This window comes from Gossypium hirsutum, chromosome D09, assembly GCF_007990345.1.
Source record: "Gossypium hirsutum isolate 1008001.06 chromosome D09, Gossypium_hirsutum_v2.1, whole genome shotgun sequence".
NCBI lineage: Eukaryota > Viridiplantae > Streptophyta > Magnoliopsida > Malvales > Malvaceae > Gossypium > Gossypium hirsutum.
In genome coordinates this window covers 47,403,783-47,423,229 of record NC_053445.1, presented here as the reverse complement: position 1 = coordinate 47,423,229, position 19,447 = coordinate 47,403,783, and the positions used below count along the sequence as shown (strand labels likewise).

The following is a 19,447-nucleotide window of genomic DNA, read 5'->3' as shown; positions in this document are numbered from 1 at the left end:
TCAGCTCTGCAAAAGAACAATGCAAATACCATTTTAAGTTTTGTTTGTGGCAGAGGCATGTTAATGGCTTATCAAATTCAAATGGCATAAATTTTGGTTTTATTATAAAGCCTTATTCTACACATTGTTGTGGGAACCTAAGATCATTTACGGTGAAGGGAAGGGAGTAAGTTCCTTTTTGAGAAATCCATTAAGGTCTAGATTTACCATTCTTGATATTATTTTGGGTCCCTCTTCACCAGTCTAAGTTTCCATCTTATCCCCATATAGAAAGATTAGGGTGTAATTGGGTGAAATTGTTCAGGCTTGAACCCGATGGCATACATTTAAACAAATGTGCTTAATTCCGTAGAAAATGTTCTTGGAAAATTTTAATTATTTTTATAAAAGTTTAGGATCAAATTGATAAAAAAAAATATAAAAAGTTAAGGATTAAGTTTGTTATTAGACTAATTTGTTCATAATTGAGTAAGCGTCCGGGTGATATATTTGTTTTATTCAACTTTCATTGGTTCTGTTATGGTTTTAACATAAGGAGAGAGGGCCGGAGGGAGCATCCGGCTGATAAACAATCGGCGATCTTTACGAAGAAACATAGAATTTGGACATAGGTATGCTTCAGCCTCTGACCGAGAAAGTAAGAATTCATTGGCATTGTGTTATTCTTTAGGGTCTACATCTTGGGAAATGTGCATGCTAATATATTATAAGTTTTGAGAAAACAAAGAAGCGTGAGAGCGTACATAAAAACATGACGGATTTGTCTATGGGGTTGTAAGAGAAGATGCATTGCAGGTAGACACAGAGGAAGCAGTGGAAGTGTTCTTGTGGTTATGCATCCAAACCTTGAACACTTGCCTACTCACCCCTATTCCTCTACAAAATTTATCAACTTGGTCTTCCTCGTCTCTCCTTTGCAGCCTCCACCCCAGTTTTTCAGCAAACTCCAACATCTTCTCCTTCTGCTCCGCCGTGAACTTTGTCCGAAACCGCTTTTTTCCGCTTCTGGCTCCCGCCTCGGTTGAGTACTCCAGCAGGACGGGTGGTCTACCTCCGTCATCTCCATAATCAACCCGCTCTACCGGATCCCCTCGACTCCTGCTGTTGCTATTGCAATAGCTGACTTTGCGGTGGAAATTGCGGTGGCAACCGCATGCAGCGCATTGTAGGGTAGAAAGAGAGGTGTGGTCAAGCGTGAACTCCCCGCAGCCGTCGGTGGCGTAGCTGCCAAGGCTGGCTGCATGGTTTCTCAAGCACTCCCTGTAAAGATCACTTGGGTACTCTTTCTCCATCTCTCACTACGCACTATCTCCTTGTGATCGCAGCTTCTGCTTTATCTCTCTCTTTATATACAAATAGATATGAAACAACCATATAAACATTGGTTGGAAATGGGACGGGAGGTTTGCCTAGCTAGGCAGCCTATTTACATGGTTTTGTGACCCTTATATTATTATTTTTTTTGTAATTTTTGGTTAAATTAATATCAAAATTATAAAAAAAAAAGAATCGAATCAAATTACTAAAATTAACAATGTCGACAATATTCGAGTTGTGCGATACTACACCTTTTAATCTACAAATAAAAATAGAAAAGAAAGAATAGGTAATTACTTATACAAAATCATGTGAAAATCAAAATATGTTTACATCAAATTTTAAATATAAATTACTGCACAAATTATATAAATTTTGTATTGGATGTAAAGATGAAATGTAGGGTTTACGAAATCACTGCTGACATAGTAGACACTCAAGGACGCCATGGAAACTACAAAATCAAACGTGCTAAAAGATAAAAGATATGAAGATTTTGACAGCAACTTTTGGATATAATTGCTTTGCTTACAATGGAGTTATAAATCATTCAAGTCACTCATTTTTTAAATTGAAAATTTTATCTAAATAAATAACAATGTATGCTTAGAATAAGTAATATTTCGTCCAAATAAAAAAATGATAATTTATTTAAGCCATACATTCATTTCTTTGATCACAACCCAACATTAATTTTCATATACCACAAAAAGTTTTCATTTCAGGCAGTCACAAAATTCCTTACCTTTGTTCCAATGACTGCTCGAATCAAACAACTAGATTTTGAGCTTCATTTCCTCATATAGAATCAATATATATAATGAGCATTCTTGAATATGGGAATTGCATGCATGATCTAATCCATCACCATGAAGTGAGCCAACTTTTATTTTATTAATTGAGTTGGTATCATTTTGTCTATTCTAACTACAAAACCTCTGCCTGTTATATATAAATATATATATATACTTGAAAGGGTGCCTTGAATCATCCATCCAATCACAACAGGGATGGTAAGAAATAGTAAGGCATGGGAGATTGTCCTTATACATGAACATTGTCTCAACATACAACAAGGCATCTCTCTTTCAAATTTATGCGTTAATAATGTTTATAGTTGAAAGATGTCAAAAGCTTTGGATTTGGAATCCCTTAGCAGCAAAATACAGCAAATATATCATAGTTTTTCAAGACCTAAATAAATCAGTTGAAAGCTGTGATGGCCCGTGAATGGTATGGGGGTTTCTCCTCAATAATTGACATGGGGAATAGTGAAAACATACATATTTACTTTTGGTGTATATATATATATATTTTTTAAATGTAAAGACTGAATTTTATCTAAGATTTCGTCATCAAGGTTTTTTCTTGAACAAATCTTACCCTTTTCTCTTATTAAAATAAATACAGCTAATTAAATATTTTTAACATGTGGCATTATATAATTCATTCCGAGTAGAAAAAAACACCAAATCAACTAAAAAGAGAAAAAAAGAACAAAAAATAAAAACAGAAACAGTTTTGGTGGGATAATTTCATACTGGAACCTTTTTATAGTTTGCTCTCTGGATTCATACATTTGTAGTTTTATGTGAAATGACGCAAGAGCTGAAATTTTGGCCACTAAATAGGGTTGTAATTCAGGTTAATATGAAACGAAGATGTAATAGAAAAAGGTACAATTATGGTCTGAAATGGAGGTGGGGAAACGAGGAACAGCAGAGATGGGTTTTTTTTTGCTGGTTTCAGTTGATGTGTCGGAAAATTGGCATTTAGCATTTGGGAACATCGTTTTGTTGCACTCATCACCACCATTGTCTTGTCACTGTATGTTTGTTTCTCACCTCGGGCTCGTAGTTTCCTTTTAACGTGCAATCATACCTGAGACCTATGTTTGATTCATTCCTTTCACTTTCACTCTTTTTTTTTTCAATTTATTTTCATTAAAAAAATCTGTAAAATGGAATTTATTTCAGTCAATATTTTGGGATTTATACTTGGCATTTTACGTGTAAAGCATGTTGAGGGCATTGCACATAGAGAATGGAAAAGGGTGAGTTCCCAGTTGCAGCATTGTAGGCAAACTTAGTTTAGGACAAATTTAAAAATGTTTTAAGTGATATATTGCTAATTAAGGTTACTAAAAATGTTAAAAGTGGATCAAAATACTAAAACAACATGTGGGGCGGTTCCTTCAATATCTCATCAGTACTGGGTTTCATGCATGCATCTAACCCTAAAGTAGTTCAAATTAAACGTGATAAACTTGGGAGAAATATTCCTTCAATTAACAACGATGCTTGGAACAATGTCAAAGTGAGATGTTGTTGACTGGGAAACAGGGATGCCTACTAGATTCTTTCTAACCTGGGGCCGGGGGCACAATGAGATCAACACTGTCTGATTCACTTCACTTATGGCTTCGCTGGAAAATTCATTTTGCACCTATACTATTTACATACCTGTCACTGCATTTCTATAATTTTAATCCTTAAACTGGGAGAATAATCACAGTCAAGCACCATTTTGATTTTGTGAGATGCAACCAGCAAAGATGGCCTCACTCATCTTCACCACCTTCTTTGGAATATACTAGGTACATCATCAAGGCTGACAAACAAAACTATGGTACTAATTTCCAGGTAAAAAAAAAAAATACACCATCGCCATTAGTGACTAAATTATGGGGAGTTTTTGTTTTGGTCAATTTGATCATTAAACTTTAAAAATTATTTTTTATTTATCACCCGATTGTTAAGTGACACTTTTTTAATTGATATAATAATAATTTTAGTCCTATGTTTTTATACTAACTGTCAATTTGACCTTTATTTTATACGGTGATAAAAATTTAAGTTCTTTTAAAAAATTATAAAAACTAAAACTAAAATTAAAATAAAAGTAAATAAAAATATAAAAAATAGACAAAGAGAATAATTTCTAATGGTGTAGTTTACCAAAAAAAACCAAAGAAAAGAAAAGAAAAAGTTAGCCCAACAAGCCCACTTCACAGGCCCTCAGTTTTGGGCTCAATTCCACCAACTTCTAGTTAACTCCAAGTCCTTCATGGATTTTTCTTCTTCTATTTTCTTATCTATGTATTTATATATGTGCACCATTTTTAAGAAAAAAAATTAAAGGGATTTATGAGAAAATTTAAAATTTATTAAACCAAATTTATTATTTAATAAAAAAAATATTAAAATTTTCAACCAATAAATATGTAAATTTAATCAACAAATTTATGTATTTTTAAAATATGTTGTAATCGTAAAAGTATTGCACGGGTTTTAAACATTAAGAATTGAAATGTATAATTAAGTGATCAGTCACACTCAATTCAATAGAACCCATTAATTATAAAGAATATTCAAATATGTCACAAAAGTACAATTACAAATAATTATACTTAAATCAATTATTATGTGATTTTTTTAAAAAAGTTAGCTGGCAATTTTATTTCATTTTAGGAAAGATAAACTAAACAAATACACAACCTGCCACGTCCACTAAAAACGTTAAAATAACATAGAAGCCATTAAAACAAAACAAAAAAATTAAAAGCATTTCTCAAGATTGAAAAAAAATTAAAACCATCTCTTTCCTCAACCAATCCGCAACTAAATTCCATCACCAACAAACAAACTAAAACGTCTCTCTTCGATTCCTCAGATAGAAGAAAATAACCACTTTAATCAATAGGAAAAGAGAAGTGTTTTTAATAAAGTTGTCATGTCAAGTTTTTCTCTTTAAAAAAAATTAATAAACAATTTGCACTCTAAAAAATAATGCTTTTTTTTTCTAATCTATTATTAAATCAATAAAACAATTCTTCAATATATAAGCAGTGATAGAGTTGTGAATCTCCCGCTAATTACATCCACTTAATAAATAATGAAATAGAATTATTTAAATTCGATATTTCCATAAATAAAATAAACAAGATATATTATGATTCTTCAAAAATATTTCACTATCGAATTTAATCTTAGAAATTATATCTTAATAGTCTAAAAAAATTGCATAAAATGCATAAAATAATCAGATCACACATGGCAACAAAAAAAACAATTACATTGCATCCAATTTGATTGTTGGTTCATGTGTGTAGAAAAAGAATTAGAAGCGTAATCTCATTCTTCTACGAGTAGACATTGTATCCCAAAGTAAGAAAAACTATCCAAAACAAAGCTTCCTACAACTATTTAACTTGATTGCATTAGTCCACTCCCAAATCCTAATACTAAAATACAACACCAACGTCACCAATATAAAGTTTCAATCAAGCATCAGTTGCCCCATTCATTCTTTTTAATAATATAGAGTTTTATTCATTTATTTACATGTTGTTCTTACAGCTTTCGTAAAATGAAGGCTACAACACTGTTGCACACTTTCTTTTATAAAGCAAAGTACTTATTGATCTTTTAGATTTGGTGCTTTGACTTTTGGACTTTGCCCAAGCAAACTTCTCTTTTTGGATTTAAAAAGTGTAAGCCCCCCCTCCCCCCCCCCCCAACTCATTCACATGGTTTGTTTCATGACCCATCGCTATTCTACTTTGAGGGGAAATTTCTAAGGGTTGGGTTGTGGATCAAAATGAAAGGGCCCCAACTTCCCATTTAATGATTAGGGTTTGTTAAGGATAACCTTTTAATTTCTCATCAATCCATTAGCTCCTTCATATATAAATAAGAGAATAACAAAACCAGTTGTTGTCAGGTGATGGAAAGCCCTACATAGGTTATATCTTTAATACTCTTGCTAGTGTGTTACATGTTGCCACTTAATACTTTTTTACTCTCCCACGTTAAAGGTTGGCAAAATTGGACACTTTGAATCCACTTACAAACCATATGCAGGATTGTAGTACCATGTTTGAAGGCTGGAGGCAGGCACATGGAGAGTAAAAGGGTCATCATCTTCCAGAAAAGAAAAAAGGAAAAAGGAAAGAACAATATCCACGCTCCTTGTCTGCCAGTAGATACATAATTGTCCTTTTAAGTAACACATTATTTCCTTTTCTTATTTTTGGTTTAAATCTTTATATCACTCCAGAAGAATTCAATTTTGAAGATATATCGCTGGGATTTTATGTCTGTCTCTACCTGATACTTTGGCTTTATCTCTTGTTTAATTGGCTTCTTCTATTTCCACTTAAAAAACACTCTGGGTGGATGAAATTTCAGACAAATTTCTTGCCATCTTGTATTAACATATCCACAATTCTTGGTTCACATAAGTAAATGAACCATTATATACAAGTCTCTTTGGCTGGGTGGTCATCCTGCTGACACACTAGAAAGTAGAAAAGAAAAGGATATATCGCCCGACTTGTAACTTCTCAAGGGAGCCAAGACCAGAATATCACTTTTCCTTTCAACAACTTTGATATCTATAATTACTTTAAATTTTAATATAGATAAGTAAAGTAGATTTAGATAATGATATTTGAAGATATCTGAAAATATGAGAGTTTGCCGAATTTATCTGTTAATTGCATGTTCATTTGCAACTGACCTTAGTAATTGAAGAGTAACAATTAGAGATGGACACAAAAGTGAACTTTCTACATTTACCAGGCCTGCCTAGAGAGTAATCAATTATCAATCTGCTGTACAAGATGTGATTTTTAAGTTCAATTCACTCACCAAGCTATAATTTCACCTCTATACATTAACTAGATCACTTTCCCTACAAAGACTTTCCATTTGAAAACTTAGTTCCAAACTAGACATAAAAAATAGTTTGCTTTTAATGAATTGGGATAAATCTCAAAATCATGTATGAATTTTGGTTTAATGTGCAATTTTATACATGAACTTTGATTTTATGCAATTCTTACTAATTGTTATATGTTTATATATTGCATATACAAATAATTATATTTATCCAATATAAAAATAAAATAATGTATTTATTTCTTTAAATGTGTATGGTTGAATCAAAATTAAAATTTCATATATATATATTTGAATCACAATCAAAATTTCATTTATATGATTGCACTAAATCAAAGTTCTTGTATAATTTTGAGATTCATCCCTAATAATTTTGCACTAAAAACTGTTCCTCGCAATGAACAATAAAATGCTTTTCAATCTCTCCTACAATAACGAACCTTCTCTTAAATGGACATATAATTAGTTGTTGAATCTTCAATATACGTGTACTTACTTTAACCCTCTTGAATTGTGCTTGAGTGATCTTCAATAAGAAAACAAGTATCTTTTAAAACTAACATAATCTCTTCAATTAAGAAAACTTAATAATACCAAAAGTCGTCAATAATGAGCTAGCAGCTTGCATATAGCACATGCAACTAGAACTAACAATCTCCCCTTTCTCATTTTTAATATACGACATGGACTCGTATTCAACACTTATTTTCATTTTAATCATGTGTTAATTAAAATGTTAATATTATTATCAAACTGAAAATTTTCAATAGTTTATCGAGGACACTATTCTAATTTAATTTTAATTAGAGATTAGATTATTCTTAAAGAAATTGATTTATCTAGATATATCCGAAATAAATATTTTTAATTAATTTAATTGGAGATAAAAAGTAAGATGAATTTAACTTTGCTATAATATAATGAATGTATCAGTAGAATATATGTTTTTAATTTACTTTGTAAAAGATATAGATAAATAAATAAGTTTGAAAAAATGTAAAAATTGATGCAAACCTTAAAAATGATTTACCAACAATAGGTTATTGACAGTTGTGGATATATTCTGGTGGGAAGTGGGCATGTAAATTTATTATATTCCACTACTATCGTGCAATAGCGCACACGTTGTTTCTACATAAACTGGACCCACTTGCTACCTCCATCATTTGATAAATGATTTTGACAACAATAATTTACTTTTTTTTCTTTTAAAATTTGTGTTTCTGGAATTTGAATATATTACCTACGGGGCAGTATAAAGCAATTACTTTTTCTGGAGGATATACTAAGGTGAGGGAAGGAATGTTCTATCTTTCGGTTAAAATCGGATTGATTTAATTCCGTCGGAGGCCAGTTGATGAATTTTTGAAATTTTAATTAGTAGTTAATTTAATTTAAAATCAGGTAATTAATTGAATTAATCGAAATAAATAATATATATTAGATATAACATATTTTTTTATATTAGCGATGTATTTTATGAACGATTATTTTTAATTTTATATATTATATATAATATATTTTTTAACTATTAAAAAATGAATAACAGCAATGTATTTTTTTACATATTTTATAATTATTTTAATCAAAATATAAAAATATATAAATTTCAGTTAATTCGGTTAATCAATTGAAATATTTTTGTTCGGTTAATATATTTGAAAAAATTTTAATTTGATTAACGGTTAAATTTTTTTATAAATTCAGTTTGATTGATAACCGAACCGACTATTTTAATACTTGTAAAAGTAAACATGTTTGGATTGGATGTGTTGGTAATTGTGGGTAGTATTATTCCCTAAATTTGGCTTTAATTACATAATACAGTTAATTTAAAAGGGTAATTGTAGAGCACAGATATGGAGTAAGATGGTTGTGACAGTGAAGAAAGGGGCTGAATGGCAACTGCAAAAATGGAAAATGGGAGTGCTTATTATTATTATCCTGTACAACAACAGAACAGAGGGCCCTGATTCCGATGAGAACGATAATGAGTGAATGAAGTTTGTTTGGGTGTTTGAGAGCTACGACTGAGTCTGCCATTAATCCATACAGCTCACCTCTTGCACTGAAAAACATGGCGTTTTTTGCATTTAAGTGCGCACAGCAGGTAAAAAAGGGACCATCTTATTCCTCCTTCCTCCTCCTCCTCTCATGCCCTCTGCACCGTCCCTCGGAATCGCTTCTTCTGGCCGTTATACCCTTCACTTCATCTCTTTAATTTTTCGTTAATTCAAGGAATTTTTTTAATTATATATCACCTGTATTTGATATTATTATGATACTTACTATTACCTACAATTCAAATAGGTCAGGACCAGATTTTACACAATCCATATATTAAGCTCACAAATCGAGCTCGCATAATGTTAAGTGTTCGTAAAAGGGGTACTTACACTCCCTTGTGAGATCACACGTAGAATTGCGCATTAACTGCATAAATACGTGTCAAGTCTAAAATAATGTATATGTTAACATATGTAAAACCTATTCTAAAATATCACATCAATGAACAGTAATCATATCATATAAATATACGACCTTACCATTTAAAGAAAACAAATAAAAACACTCAACAGAGATCACCAAACCCACCACATTGAAACATTTTTTTTTAGAAGAGATTTAACCTTCAATCCAAAATTTTGAGATTAGTGGTTTTCTAAGCTCACTACAGACCACCATTGGAGCAAATTTCCCATTTTTTTGTTAGATGATTCTTGAACAAGCTTGGAGAGTCCAGGTAAACCTCAGCAATGCAATGTACTAAAAATGGCGTCCACCGTAACAGACCCATGGTCGAACTGAAAAGAATAGGTCGGTTTCCACAAAGCATATGTCTTAATAAAAAGAGCATTGAATCCTATTTTCCTCCATATAATTGTTGTTGACATACTCTCCTTCCCCAAGTTCATTACCTGCATTCATCTTTGTGCTTGCCCAACCTAACGGGGTTAATAATTTATCCTTGAACCGCGACACCCTATTCACCAGAGAATCCATCACCATGTCCCCACAATTACAGAATTTTGTCACTTTACAAAAAGGTTCAAATATTATCGAAGTATTTATTATCAAATCCGTTCTTGATATTTTTATGCCCTAGGTAAAACAATAAAATGGAGTTTTAGATTCCTTAAAAATTGGAGAAACTTTTCTAAGTCCCTTAAAAGTTGATAAAAAAATTTTGGGTCCATAAAAGTTAATTTTTTTTAATCCCTTAAAAATTAGAAAACAATATTTTGAACTCCTTTCAACCTTGGGCCCTGGCCGGCCGTACCTCCGGACGACCCCTAGAGCCGGGCTTATTTATTATCTAATATATATTATAGCAAATAATATAATTACCCAATTTATTAATTAAATAAATAATATCATTTATATTATAATTTAAATATTATGTTATCTAATATATATATTATAGCAATTTAAAACTTAAAAAAAAACACAATTTTATTCTTAAATTATACCCTTCCAATTTAATTACCTAAAATAATACGAATAGAATCATAAATTATTCCCCTTTCAATTTTACTCTACGATTTCTAATAAAGAAAAACATTTGAACTTGATGAGCAATGAAATTTACTACAATCAACTAACTAAATTTAGGAAACTAACCTTTATAATCATACAATGATGATAACTAAGGTGATTCGCATCATTATTGCTCAAGAAATTAATTCCGAAAAAATTAATAACATATTACGTGAACTATTGGTATATGTTAAAATATTAATAACAAAAAAAGAACATATTTTTCATAATTATCTAGGAAATTTTTTGATATTTTTATTCCTAATAAATATTACTACTTCTAGGCTCTGATCATATCAGTTCTGTTTTACTCAATGTCTAGAATTACTCATAGTCCCTCCCCAACCTATAAATAGGAGGATAATGCGATTCAACGCACTCGAACCCACCTCATCCTGTATTAGCTACAATGCCTACGCTAATTGAGTTAATTTAATTTAGCTATTCTCATAAAATAATTATAAATTAGTAATCAATACTAAACTAATTACTTAAATATAATAAAATTAAATATCCTAAATAGATACAATTATTATCATTATTTTATAAATAACACAACTAATATAAAAAATTAATTGTACAGTACTTTACAATAATGAATATATGGTTTTCTATATTTATTAAATATTTTCACTTAAAAGATGATCTTTTTTTTTAAAAAAAATTATTCTTATGCTTAATTAATTAATTAATAGTTTCTACAAATAATCTTTTACCAAATATGAATAATAATTTAAAAAATTAATATAAGTACATTGTACATGCAAAATAATTAAACAATTAATATAAACACATCAAAGTCGATTATTTTTTTCCAAAAAAATATACATATTTAAATATCTCTTTGACAAATTTGGTGTTGTTTGATATTTAAATCTCTAACACCAATTTAATTTTTTAAAAATCTATCTTTATATACTTTCATAAAAAACAACATTAGGAATTTCATTTTTTTCCGATTTCATATAGAATAAAAACGGTTTATGTTTAAAATTTTTTGAAAACTTTCATAACACTACCTGAATCATTTCATTCTAATTTGACAAAAAAATTAAATTTATATGAAAATCATTTTTAATAATCAAGATTTAATATTACACAATATATAATACTAATTCTTGTATAAGTATATACAAATTACATTGACTTCTAAATATAAAAAGTATCCGTACATCGCACCATAATACATTCAACTATTTGTTAAAAGGGTATATTTAATGAATTATACATTTTATGAAATACAAATCCCTTTTAAAAACTTCTAACATAAAAGGTGTATAATGCAGAAGGGGAAGGGCAACCCCACCATAATTTTCTGACTTTTTCAGGCTACAAAGATATCCAAACAGTCCAAACACAAAAATCCAAACAAGAAATCGTTTTCAAGTGCCTTTGTCCCCATTTTCAATGTAATAGCTAGCTTAGAGTAGGAAAACCTAAGAGTTGTTCATATATAATAAATGATAAACAATTCTTGAAAGCACACCATTAATATCAACCCCATCATTATATCTTCTCATTTATCCAAATTAATGAACAAATTACATCAGCCACGATACAACACTTTCACTAATCAACTCCAGATTATAGAAACAACCATTTTTGGCATATATAAGAAGGAAAGACGAGTATTAACACCTTATACACAATCTCACACAGACACACACATTTATATTGGTTTATATGTTAGTGGGTTTCGTTAGATTTGTAAGACTATCGTTTTCAACTTCACCTTCCGTTATAGCTGACGAAATGTAACTCACAACTAGAGAGTTCTCTTTGGGAGGTGTTGTTGCTTGAAATCGGTGTTTACAAGCATGGCAAGTGACTTGAAGAATGGTGGAGTTGATTTGCTTGACTGCATGGTTCTTTAAAGCTTGAGCCTTTGCTGATTCAGCTTGTGCTTGTTGCCTGATTCTCTTTGCCTTGGCAAACTCGTGCTTAGCTAACTCAACCTGCCTTCTTGCTTGCTTTCTTGCCTCTTCAGCATAAGCTTTTTCTGCCATCGCCAACCTTAATTGTGCAACAGCTTCTTCCTTTAGCCTCGATGCAACAAACACCGGTTTCTCATGAATCTCTGTTGATTTCTTGGTTGCTTCCTTTTCCGTACAAGTTGATTGAAACGAGCCGATCGAGAGCTGTAACTGGATTGAATGATGATCATGCTTTTTAGGGGGAACCGAGACCTCAGTGGGATTTGATGTGGTTAAGAGTTGAAGCTCCAGATCGTGGTAGTGCGCATTTTTAGGGGAATTATCTTTGGTAGGGTTCAACAACATGGTATCTGTTGTTGTGTTTGCCAACTCCAAACTAGGCCAAGGAACTGTACTAAAATTGGTATCATTGGAAGGATTGGAGCTTGAAGCTGTTTGCGACAAGCAAACCGGTTGCATTGCTTGTGATTGTGGCCGGCTACGACTCATATGGCAAGCATCCTGATGTTCAATGAAACTCTCAACTCTACAAAAATGAAGTTAAACAGCTGTTATAACTCATAATTCTACGTAAAACTCAAAGTGGCACAAGAGGAACTGTTCAAAGGGCTTGGTCTAGTTGGTGCCTTTATTAACGAAGATGGGATATAAAGGACTGAATGCGAAAGTTCCATCAAACTGATGTTATGGATTAGAGGAAGAAATGAATACAATGCTAAGCTAAAGTCAAACTGAAAGTCACTCGAGCGGAAAAAAAAAAGAGGCACGACCAATCAAACTGATGTTGGGGAAATGTGTTCAACTGCCTATAAACACAGCTGCTAAATATTGCATTAAAAGTTCCATCAGACACGAGAAAGAAAGAAATATCTGTTCCTTTCTTTCTGTCCTTTAGTTTTTGGGTTTTCCTCTTCCAGTCAAAACTCAAGTCACGAGGAAAGGAAGGTGCTTGGCAGAGAATTTCAATATGCAATCATGATATGGGACTGGTAAATATTTTTCCTTCAAAACAAAATATTACCGAAATATGAGCCAAAAAAAAAATCTAAGGAAGCTTAAAATCCATCAGCAAAAGTCCAGGATGGATCTAAAACACTGTTGATTGTGTTTTGAGGATCAAGGGTTTAAAAGAAGAAGAAGATATTTATGGTATGTGAGAGGAATGGAGATAGTAAAGAACCTTGAAAAAACTCGGCCGCAGTCACAAGAATGGCCTCTGGTACCGCAGGTTTTAAGATGGGCTTTATAATCAGATTGAACAGCATAGCCCTTGGAACATTTCTGGCAGACCCATTGCTTGTGGTTGCTGTGCTTCCGCCTGAAGTGTTTCTTGATCCCAACCAAATCGCCTAGAGCATGGCAAGGGTCGTGGTGCAAGCAACTAGGCTCGGGGCAAACGAACACCCACTTTCTCACCACTGGAGTTTCTCTCTTGAGTAGCTTCCATGGAACCTTGTGTCGCCGCCTGTGCATCTGTAGGTTTTGGTCTCTTTGGAACCCTTGGTTGCAGATCTCACAAACGTAGCGATCCGATTCTAATAATGTTTTAGGCGAGAGAGAAACCACTTCTGCATCTGGATCTAACATCACCCAATTATATTTTCCAATTAGACAAAAAGAAAGCCAATCATGAACACAAACACACACACACACACACACACACACATATATCCATTTTGAATAATTGGGTAAAAAGCTTTCATATATATATATAATACGTACCAGGTGTTCCTGCGGGTCTTCTTTTCCTCTTATTGTTGTTATTACCATTGTCTATGCATGTAAATGGCTCCAAAGAAGGAAGTGAGGAACAAGAGTTATCGGGCAACATGGGTAATTAAACTGTGTAATATAAGCCAAAGAGGCAAAGCAAAGCAATATGCTTTGTTTTGCCAACTGCTGCTGCTGATCTGAGCCAATAAACGATAGAGATTAGGTGAGAGAGAAATAGATATACATATAATTCGAGGTAGAAAGAGTAGTAGAACACAACATAAGATGAGATGAGATGAGATGAGATGAGAAGGAAAAGGAAAGAAAAGAAAACAAAGGAAAAGAAACTAAAAGCCCTTTTTCTTATTGGGGTTTGATGATCAGATCAGATGAGGTTTCCTTTTTAGGCTTTAAACAATCAGCTCTTGTATCATCTTTTCTCTCTTTATAGCTTGCAACCCTCATCTTCATGAATTGTGGAGTGCGGAGTGTCATTAGAAACTTGTTGAAAAGAACGGCCAATGAAAAAGCTTGAAACTTGAACCCCACGAGCTGAGATGGGCCAAAATTGAGAAACATCCCACAAACAAACACTTGCAATCCACAGTTAAAATTCATCTCACACACCGTAACATTTGTTGCTTCGCAATTCCATGCATTAACGTTACATATGAATGATACTAAATTACAAGCCACCCTCCCTCCACTTTCCCCAACCAATGAACCTTCCTAATTTTCTAACCCTTCCAAACCAGCCCTTTTATTGTCTGAGTTCCTTTTTTTTAGTACATGTTTTATATTTATATTTTACTATTGTGCTTCATGACTCACGTTTAATTGATTATTTATCTGTATTCCTATGTTAGGGGTATAATTGATTGATTTGCTCATTTCAATGAATCGGAACCTTCCACTATGTCGTAAATTTATTTACCTTCGTATGAATATACTTACTATTTACCAAATAAAATATATATATTTATCATTTGATCTTTCGTAGTTGAGAGCATGATTTTTGTTGGAATTGCAGTGCAAATTGGTGCAAAACGCTCTAAGTTTAATTATTTATTACATATGTTGTTTTAATTTAATTTAGATGAAAATGGAATTAATTATCATTTATTATATATTTTTATCCCTTTTTAATTTTTATGTTAGTTACAAGTTTGATACTTATCTGTTACATGTTAATTAAAATTAATTTATTGTGAATTATATATTTATATCGAAAACATTAAAATCTCTACTTGAAAAAAAAGTTATAAGCAATATTTTTTTAAATATATTTTTAATTTCATCTACACAACACTTTCAATATTTTTTTTCTTTTAATAAAATATCATTAATTTTCTTCCCGGGTCAGTATATGTCCCGGTATAATACAAAGTAGTTGCGCCTATCTCAGAGGCGCCAATGGTGGAGCCTATCTGACAGGTGCCACTAGTTGTGCCATGTTGAGAGGCGCCAATGGTCTTATTTTTTCCCTATATATACCCCCGAAACACAGACATAATTTTTAGTAGAGGAACGGAAATAAGAAGATAGGGAGAAGAAAAAAAGAAAGGAAAACAAGAAGAAAGATAATGTATTTTGGTTTATTTCTTTTTAAATAGAATGTAGAGTCTTGTTAGTAATTTTATTATTTGAAAGTTATTTTGTTAGGTTATTAATTTTGTTAGCTTCTGAATAAAAAATTTTGCATTAAAAATTTTATGTAATTTTTTTGCATTTCGAAACTATTTTAAGAATTTTGAAATTTTTTTAACAGATCTAATAGAAGATGGAGAATCAATTTTTTGTATGCGTTTATTTCGATGGAGAAATTTTGACAACCGTTGGATGTATATTTGAATGTCGCAAACAAGTAGCAATGAGATTTAATAGAAATATCTCGTTTGATGATATGAAGGAAAAAATTAGTGAAAAAATTTATAGACGTTGTGGGAGAAGGATATCAAAACTTTTCTACAAGTTTCCAGTTTCGATTGATCCAATAAAATTTACCGAAATGGAACTTGTAGACGATGAAGACGTGGAGACAATGGTCGCTCTTTATTGTGGGACTCGGAGAAGCCAAAATGCACCGATTCAATTATTTGCTGAGTTAGCCGGTGTGGAGGCAACTGAAGATCCCACTCCATTACGTGAAGAAGATGGAGTTTAAGCGCCGTGTATGGTGGTTCCGGTATCGTATGTTGATAGTCAATCAACTATACACTGGATCGATATTGATCTTAACGCTGCACCCGAGACTGATGTGGTTGGTGATGATGTATACTATAGTAGTGATCCTGTTGATCATGAAGTTGATAGTGAGAGTGATCCCGACGTGAACGAGGTCCCGGATGATATTGACGATGAAGGTGTGAATGAGGATGGAAACGTTAACGCATCTTCAGTCGGAAACTAAATTCGTCGTATTGTGATACACAATAATCCTTGGGCACACATGTCTCGGATAGACCCCGATGCGGCGCGGGCAACTGAGTTTCTGGAGTACCCTAAAATACTATCTGCTCACCGAATGGCCGTATATTCTGATCCAGAGGAGTTGTTCGTGGGCCAGAGATTTGAAAGTAAAGAAGAATGCATATTTGCCATTAAGCGGTATAGTATGAATATATTAGTAGACTACAAAGTTATCGTGACTAAACCAACATTATATATTGGAGAGTGTTGGAGGTCGGCAGAAGGCTGCAATTGGCGGATACGAGCTGTATTTATCCAGAAGTTGCAGATGTGGGAGATAAAAAAATTTGTTGGGCCTTACACATGCACTTCAACACGTATGACAGAAGATCATAAAAAACTTGACTTCAAAACTATCTGTATGTGCATCATGCCAATGGTGAAAGATATGACGACCATTAAAGTTTCGGTACTGATTGCCGAAATACAAGTACGATTCCAGTATCGAGTATCATACCGGAAGGCATGGATAGCTAAACAGATGGCAATAGAGAAATTGTACGGAGATTTTAATGCATCGTACAATTAGTTACACGGATGGATAGCCGCTATGAGGGAACACATGCCGGGGACTGTCATTGAATTACAGACACGATCTTATTACGGGCCGAATGACCAACTACAATCGAGAAAAAGAATTTTCCATTGGATGTTCTGGACGTTTGATCAATGTGTACACGCATTTCCCTACTGCAAACCGTTTGTGCAAGTAGATGGAACCTGGCTATATAGAAAACACACACAAATCCTACTTCTTGCGGTTGCTCAAGACGACAACAGGAACGTGCTCCCGATAGCATTTTCCATCGTCGATAAGGAGAACATGGAATCGTGGGAGTTCTTCCTCACCAACCTGCGGAGGTATGTTATTAGCAACGATAATATTTTCATTATCTCCAATAGAGGGAAATGATTAATTGCAGCCATTAGACGTTCCGGTGTACTATAGAGATCTGTTTACTGTATCCGGCACATCACAGCTAACTTCCACTAAGATTATAAGAATGCAGATTGAAATAGACAAGTTGTGAGAATGGGTAAAGAATTACCTTATTTTTTCAATATAAGTTTTAATGTTTTAGAGCAATACTGTAACTTATATTTTCTTAATACATATGCAGCGCACGAGCTAGAGTCACACATTTTTAGCCAAAGAATGGCCCGACTTGAGAGTGACATGGAAGGTCTAACCAACACATCTTTCCGGCAGTGGTTGGGTACCATGGAGCCGTGGCAATGGGCTCAAAGTTTTGATGAAGGCTTTCGTTATGGTCAAATGACCACAAACTTGGTGGAGGGGATCAACGTTGTGTTTTTAAAAACACGGCATCTTTCAATTTCATCTGTCTTCTCGGCTACGTTCTACAGGTTGGCTACCTTGATGCTAAGAATGGGTCAGCAACAAGTCAACTAGATAGAGGCGGGACACGTCTTTGTCGAAGATGTTAGGGATGCAATGGTTGCAAACCATCGGATGGCGAGGTCGATGACAGTAGAAGTATATTCACGACATAATGAAACGTTTCGAGTTACAGAGACCATCGGTCATCGACCCGGTATACCACCTAAGTCCTACGGAGTTAATCTCCGAAACAAACGATGCGACTGCAGGAGGTTTCAAACACTTCATTATCCATGTGCACATGTCGTGGCAGCTTGTGCTTCTACATTTTATCGATGAAGTGTACACTATCGAACGCACGTTACGTGTATGGGAAAACGAGTTCCCTGTGCTTCCTGACCTATCTACTTGGGAGGTACCTCCGACGACCTTCGAACTTGTCCCAGACAAAAGGTTGCGTAGGAACCCAAAAGGTCGTTCGCAATCATCCAGAATCCATAACGAAATTGATATTAGGGAGAAATCCGACAGGAAGCTATGTGGCGTATGCAAATTAGCCAGTCATAATCAGAGTAAATGCCCGCTCCGAAACTACCATGCTGGACAATCGTCTCAATCGGGTAGAAATTGATATGTAGTTCATTACATGTTGAAATGATTGAATCACAAATTTGTCTACAATTTGTTGCAATTAATCTAATTTGAAATTGCAAAATAAATAAAAAAACCATAAAATTTTATTTACAAAAAAGGCAAAAAAGTCATTATATAAATACACAGTTGACTATTTAAATTGCAAAGGCAACATAAATTAAATTGATAAATAAAATTAAATTGATAAATAAAATTAAAAGGCAAAAAAAATAAATTGATAAATAAAATGCCAACAAAATTTATTACATAAATTTCCCCTTACTTGGCGAGCGTCCAACTATTTCATAGCAAAGGGTAGCCGGCCTAGAGATTGAACTTACATTCGTGACCGCATTCCTGTGATGGGAAGCCCGAGCTGTAGTGCAACATCCTCTAGAGTGACGGTACACTCTCCGCACGGTAAATGAAATGTGTAGGTCTCCGGACGCCATCGCTTGACTAAAGCGGAAATCAAGTCGTATCGTAGATCAAAAGTCCGGATCAATGCCGCTGATCCGAACCCGGCTAACTCTAAATATGGTATTAGGCGTTCATTTGGCAGAAACCCTACACTATTAACACGGCCACTCAATACGCGGTACGGACCCTGACATTATTAAATTAGCAAAATAGTTAATACAATATAATTTAATTCAGCAAATAATATGAGTATCAAATAAAAATTTTATTACCATCTCATTAATAGTACTTGATATGTGATTATTATTAATCAAAGAACTCATTTCCTGCAAATCTGCAATTAAAAAAATGAATTCATTTAATTTGTTTTAAAAAATCAATAAAAACTGTTAAATAAATAA

General features: G+C 33.1%; 2 protein-coding genes across 3 annotated transcripts; both read right to left on the bottom strand.

Annotated features, from left to right (window-relative positions):
* Positions 1 to 626: 626 nt before the first annotated feature.
* LOC121220960 (zinc-finger homeodomain protein 9) lies at positions 627 to 1,483 on the bottom strand. The gene has a single exon (XM_041101050.1). The coding sequence runs from the start codon at positions 1,290 to 1,292 to the stop codon at positions 765 to 767; it is 528 nt and encodes a 175-aa protein (XP_040956984.1). The 5' UTR covers positions 1,293 to 1,483; the 3' UTR covers positions 627 to 764.
* A 10,540-nt stretch (positions 1,484 to 12,023) lies between these two features.
* Positions 12,024 to 14,951, bottom strand: LOC107890870 (protein indeterminate-domain 16). Of its 2 annotated transcripts, none has more exons than XM_016815454.2 (3): positions 14,192 to 14,951; positions 13,650 to 14,049; positions 12,024 to 12,995 (listed from the first exon to the last, which is right to left on the bottom strand). In XM_016815454.2, exons 1-3 carry the CDS (start codon positions 14,298 to 14,300, stop codon positions 12,215 to 12,217), a joined length of 1,290 nt encoding a protein of 429 aa, XP_016670943.1. In that variant the 5' UTR covers positions 14,301 to 14,951; the 3' UTR covers positions 12,024 to 12,214. The 2 variants fall into 2 exon arrangements, with proteins under 2 accessions (XP_016670943.1, XP_016670944.1); XM_016815455.2 differs by having other exon boundaries at positions 13,650 to 14,043; positions 14,192 to 14,739.
* Positions 14,952 to 19,447: the final 4,496 nt, after the last annotated feature.

Bases quoted from the DNA above. Each gene is read 5' to 3' on its own strand.
- LOC121220960 (XM_041101050.1), bottom strand. From the start codon at position 1,292: ATGGAGAAAGAGTACCCAAGTGATCTTTACAGGGAGTGCTTGAGAAAC.
- LOC107890870 (XM_016815454.2), bottom strand. From the start codon at position 14,300: ATGTTGCCCGATAACTCTTGTTCCTCACTTCCTTCTTTGGAGCCATTT. The intron at 14,050-14,191 runs GTACGTATTATA...GGGTGATGTTAG, and splicing joins AAGACCCGCAGGAACACCTG to ATCCAGATGCAGAAGTGGTT. The intron at 12,996-13,649 runs GTTCTTTACTAT...TCATTTTTGTAG, and splicing joins TGCGGCCGAGTTTTTTCAAG to AGTTGAGAGTTTCATTGAAC.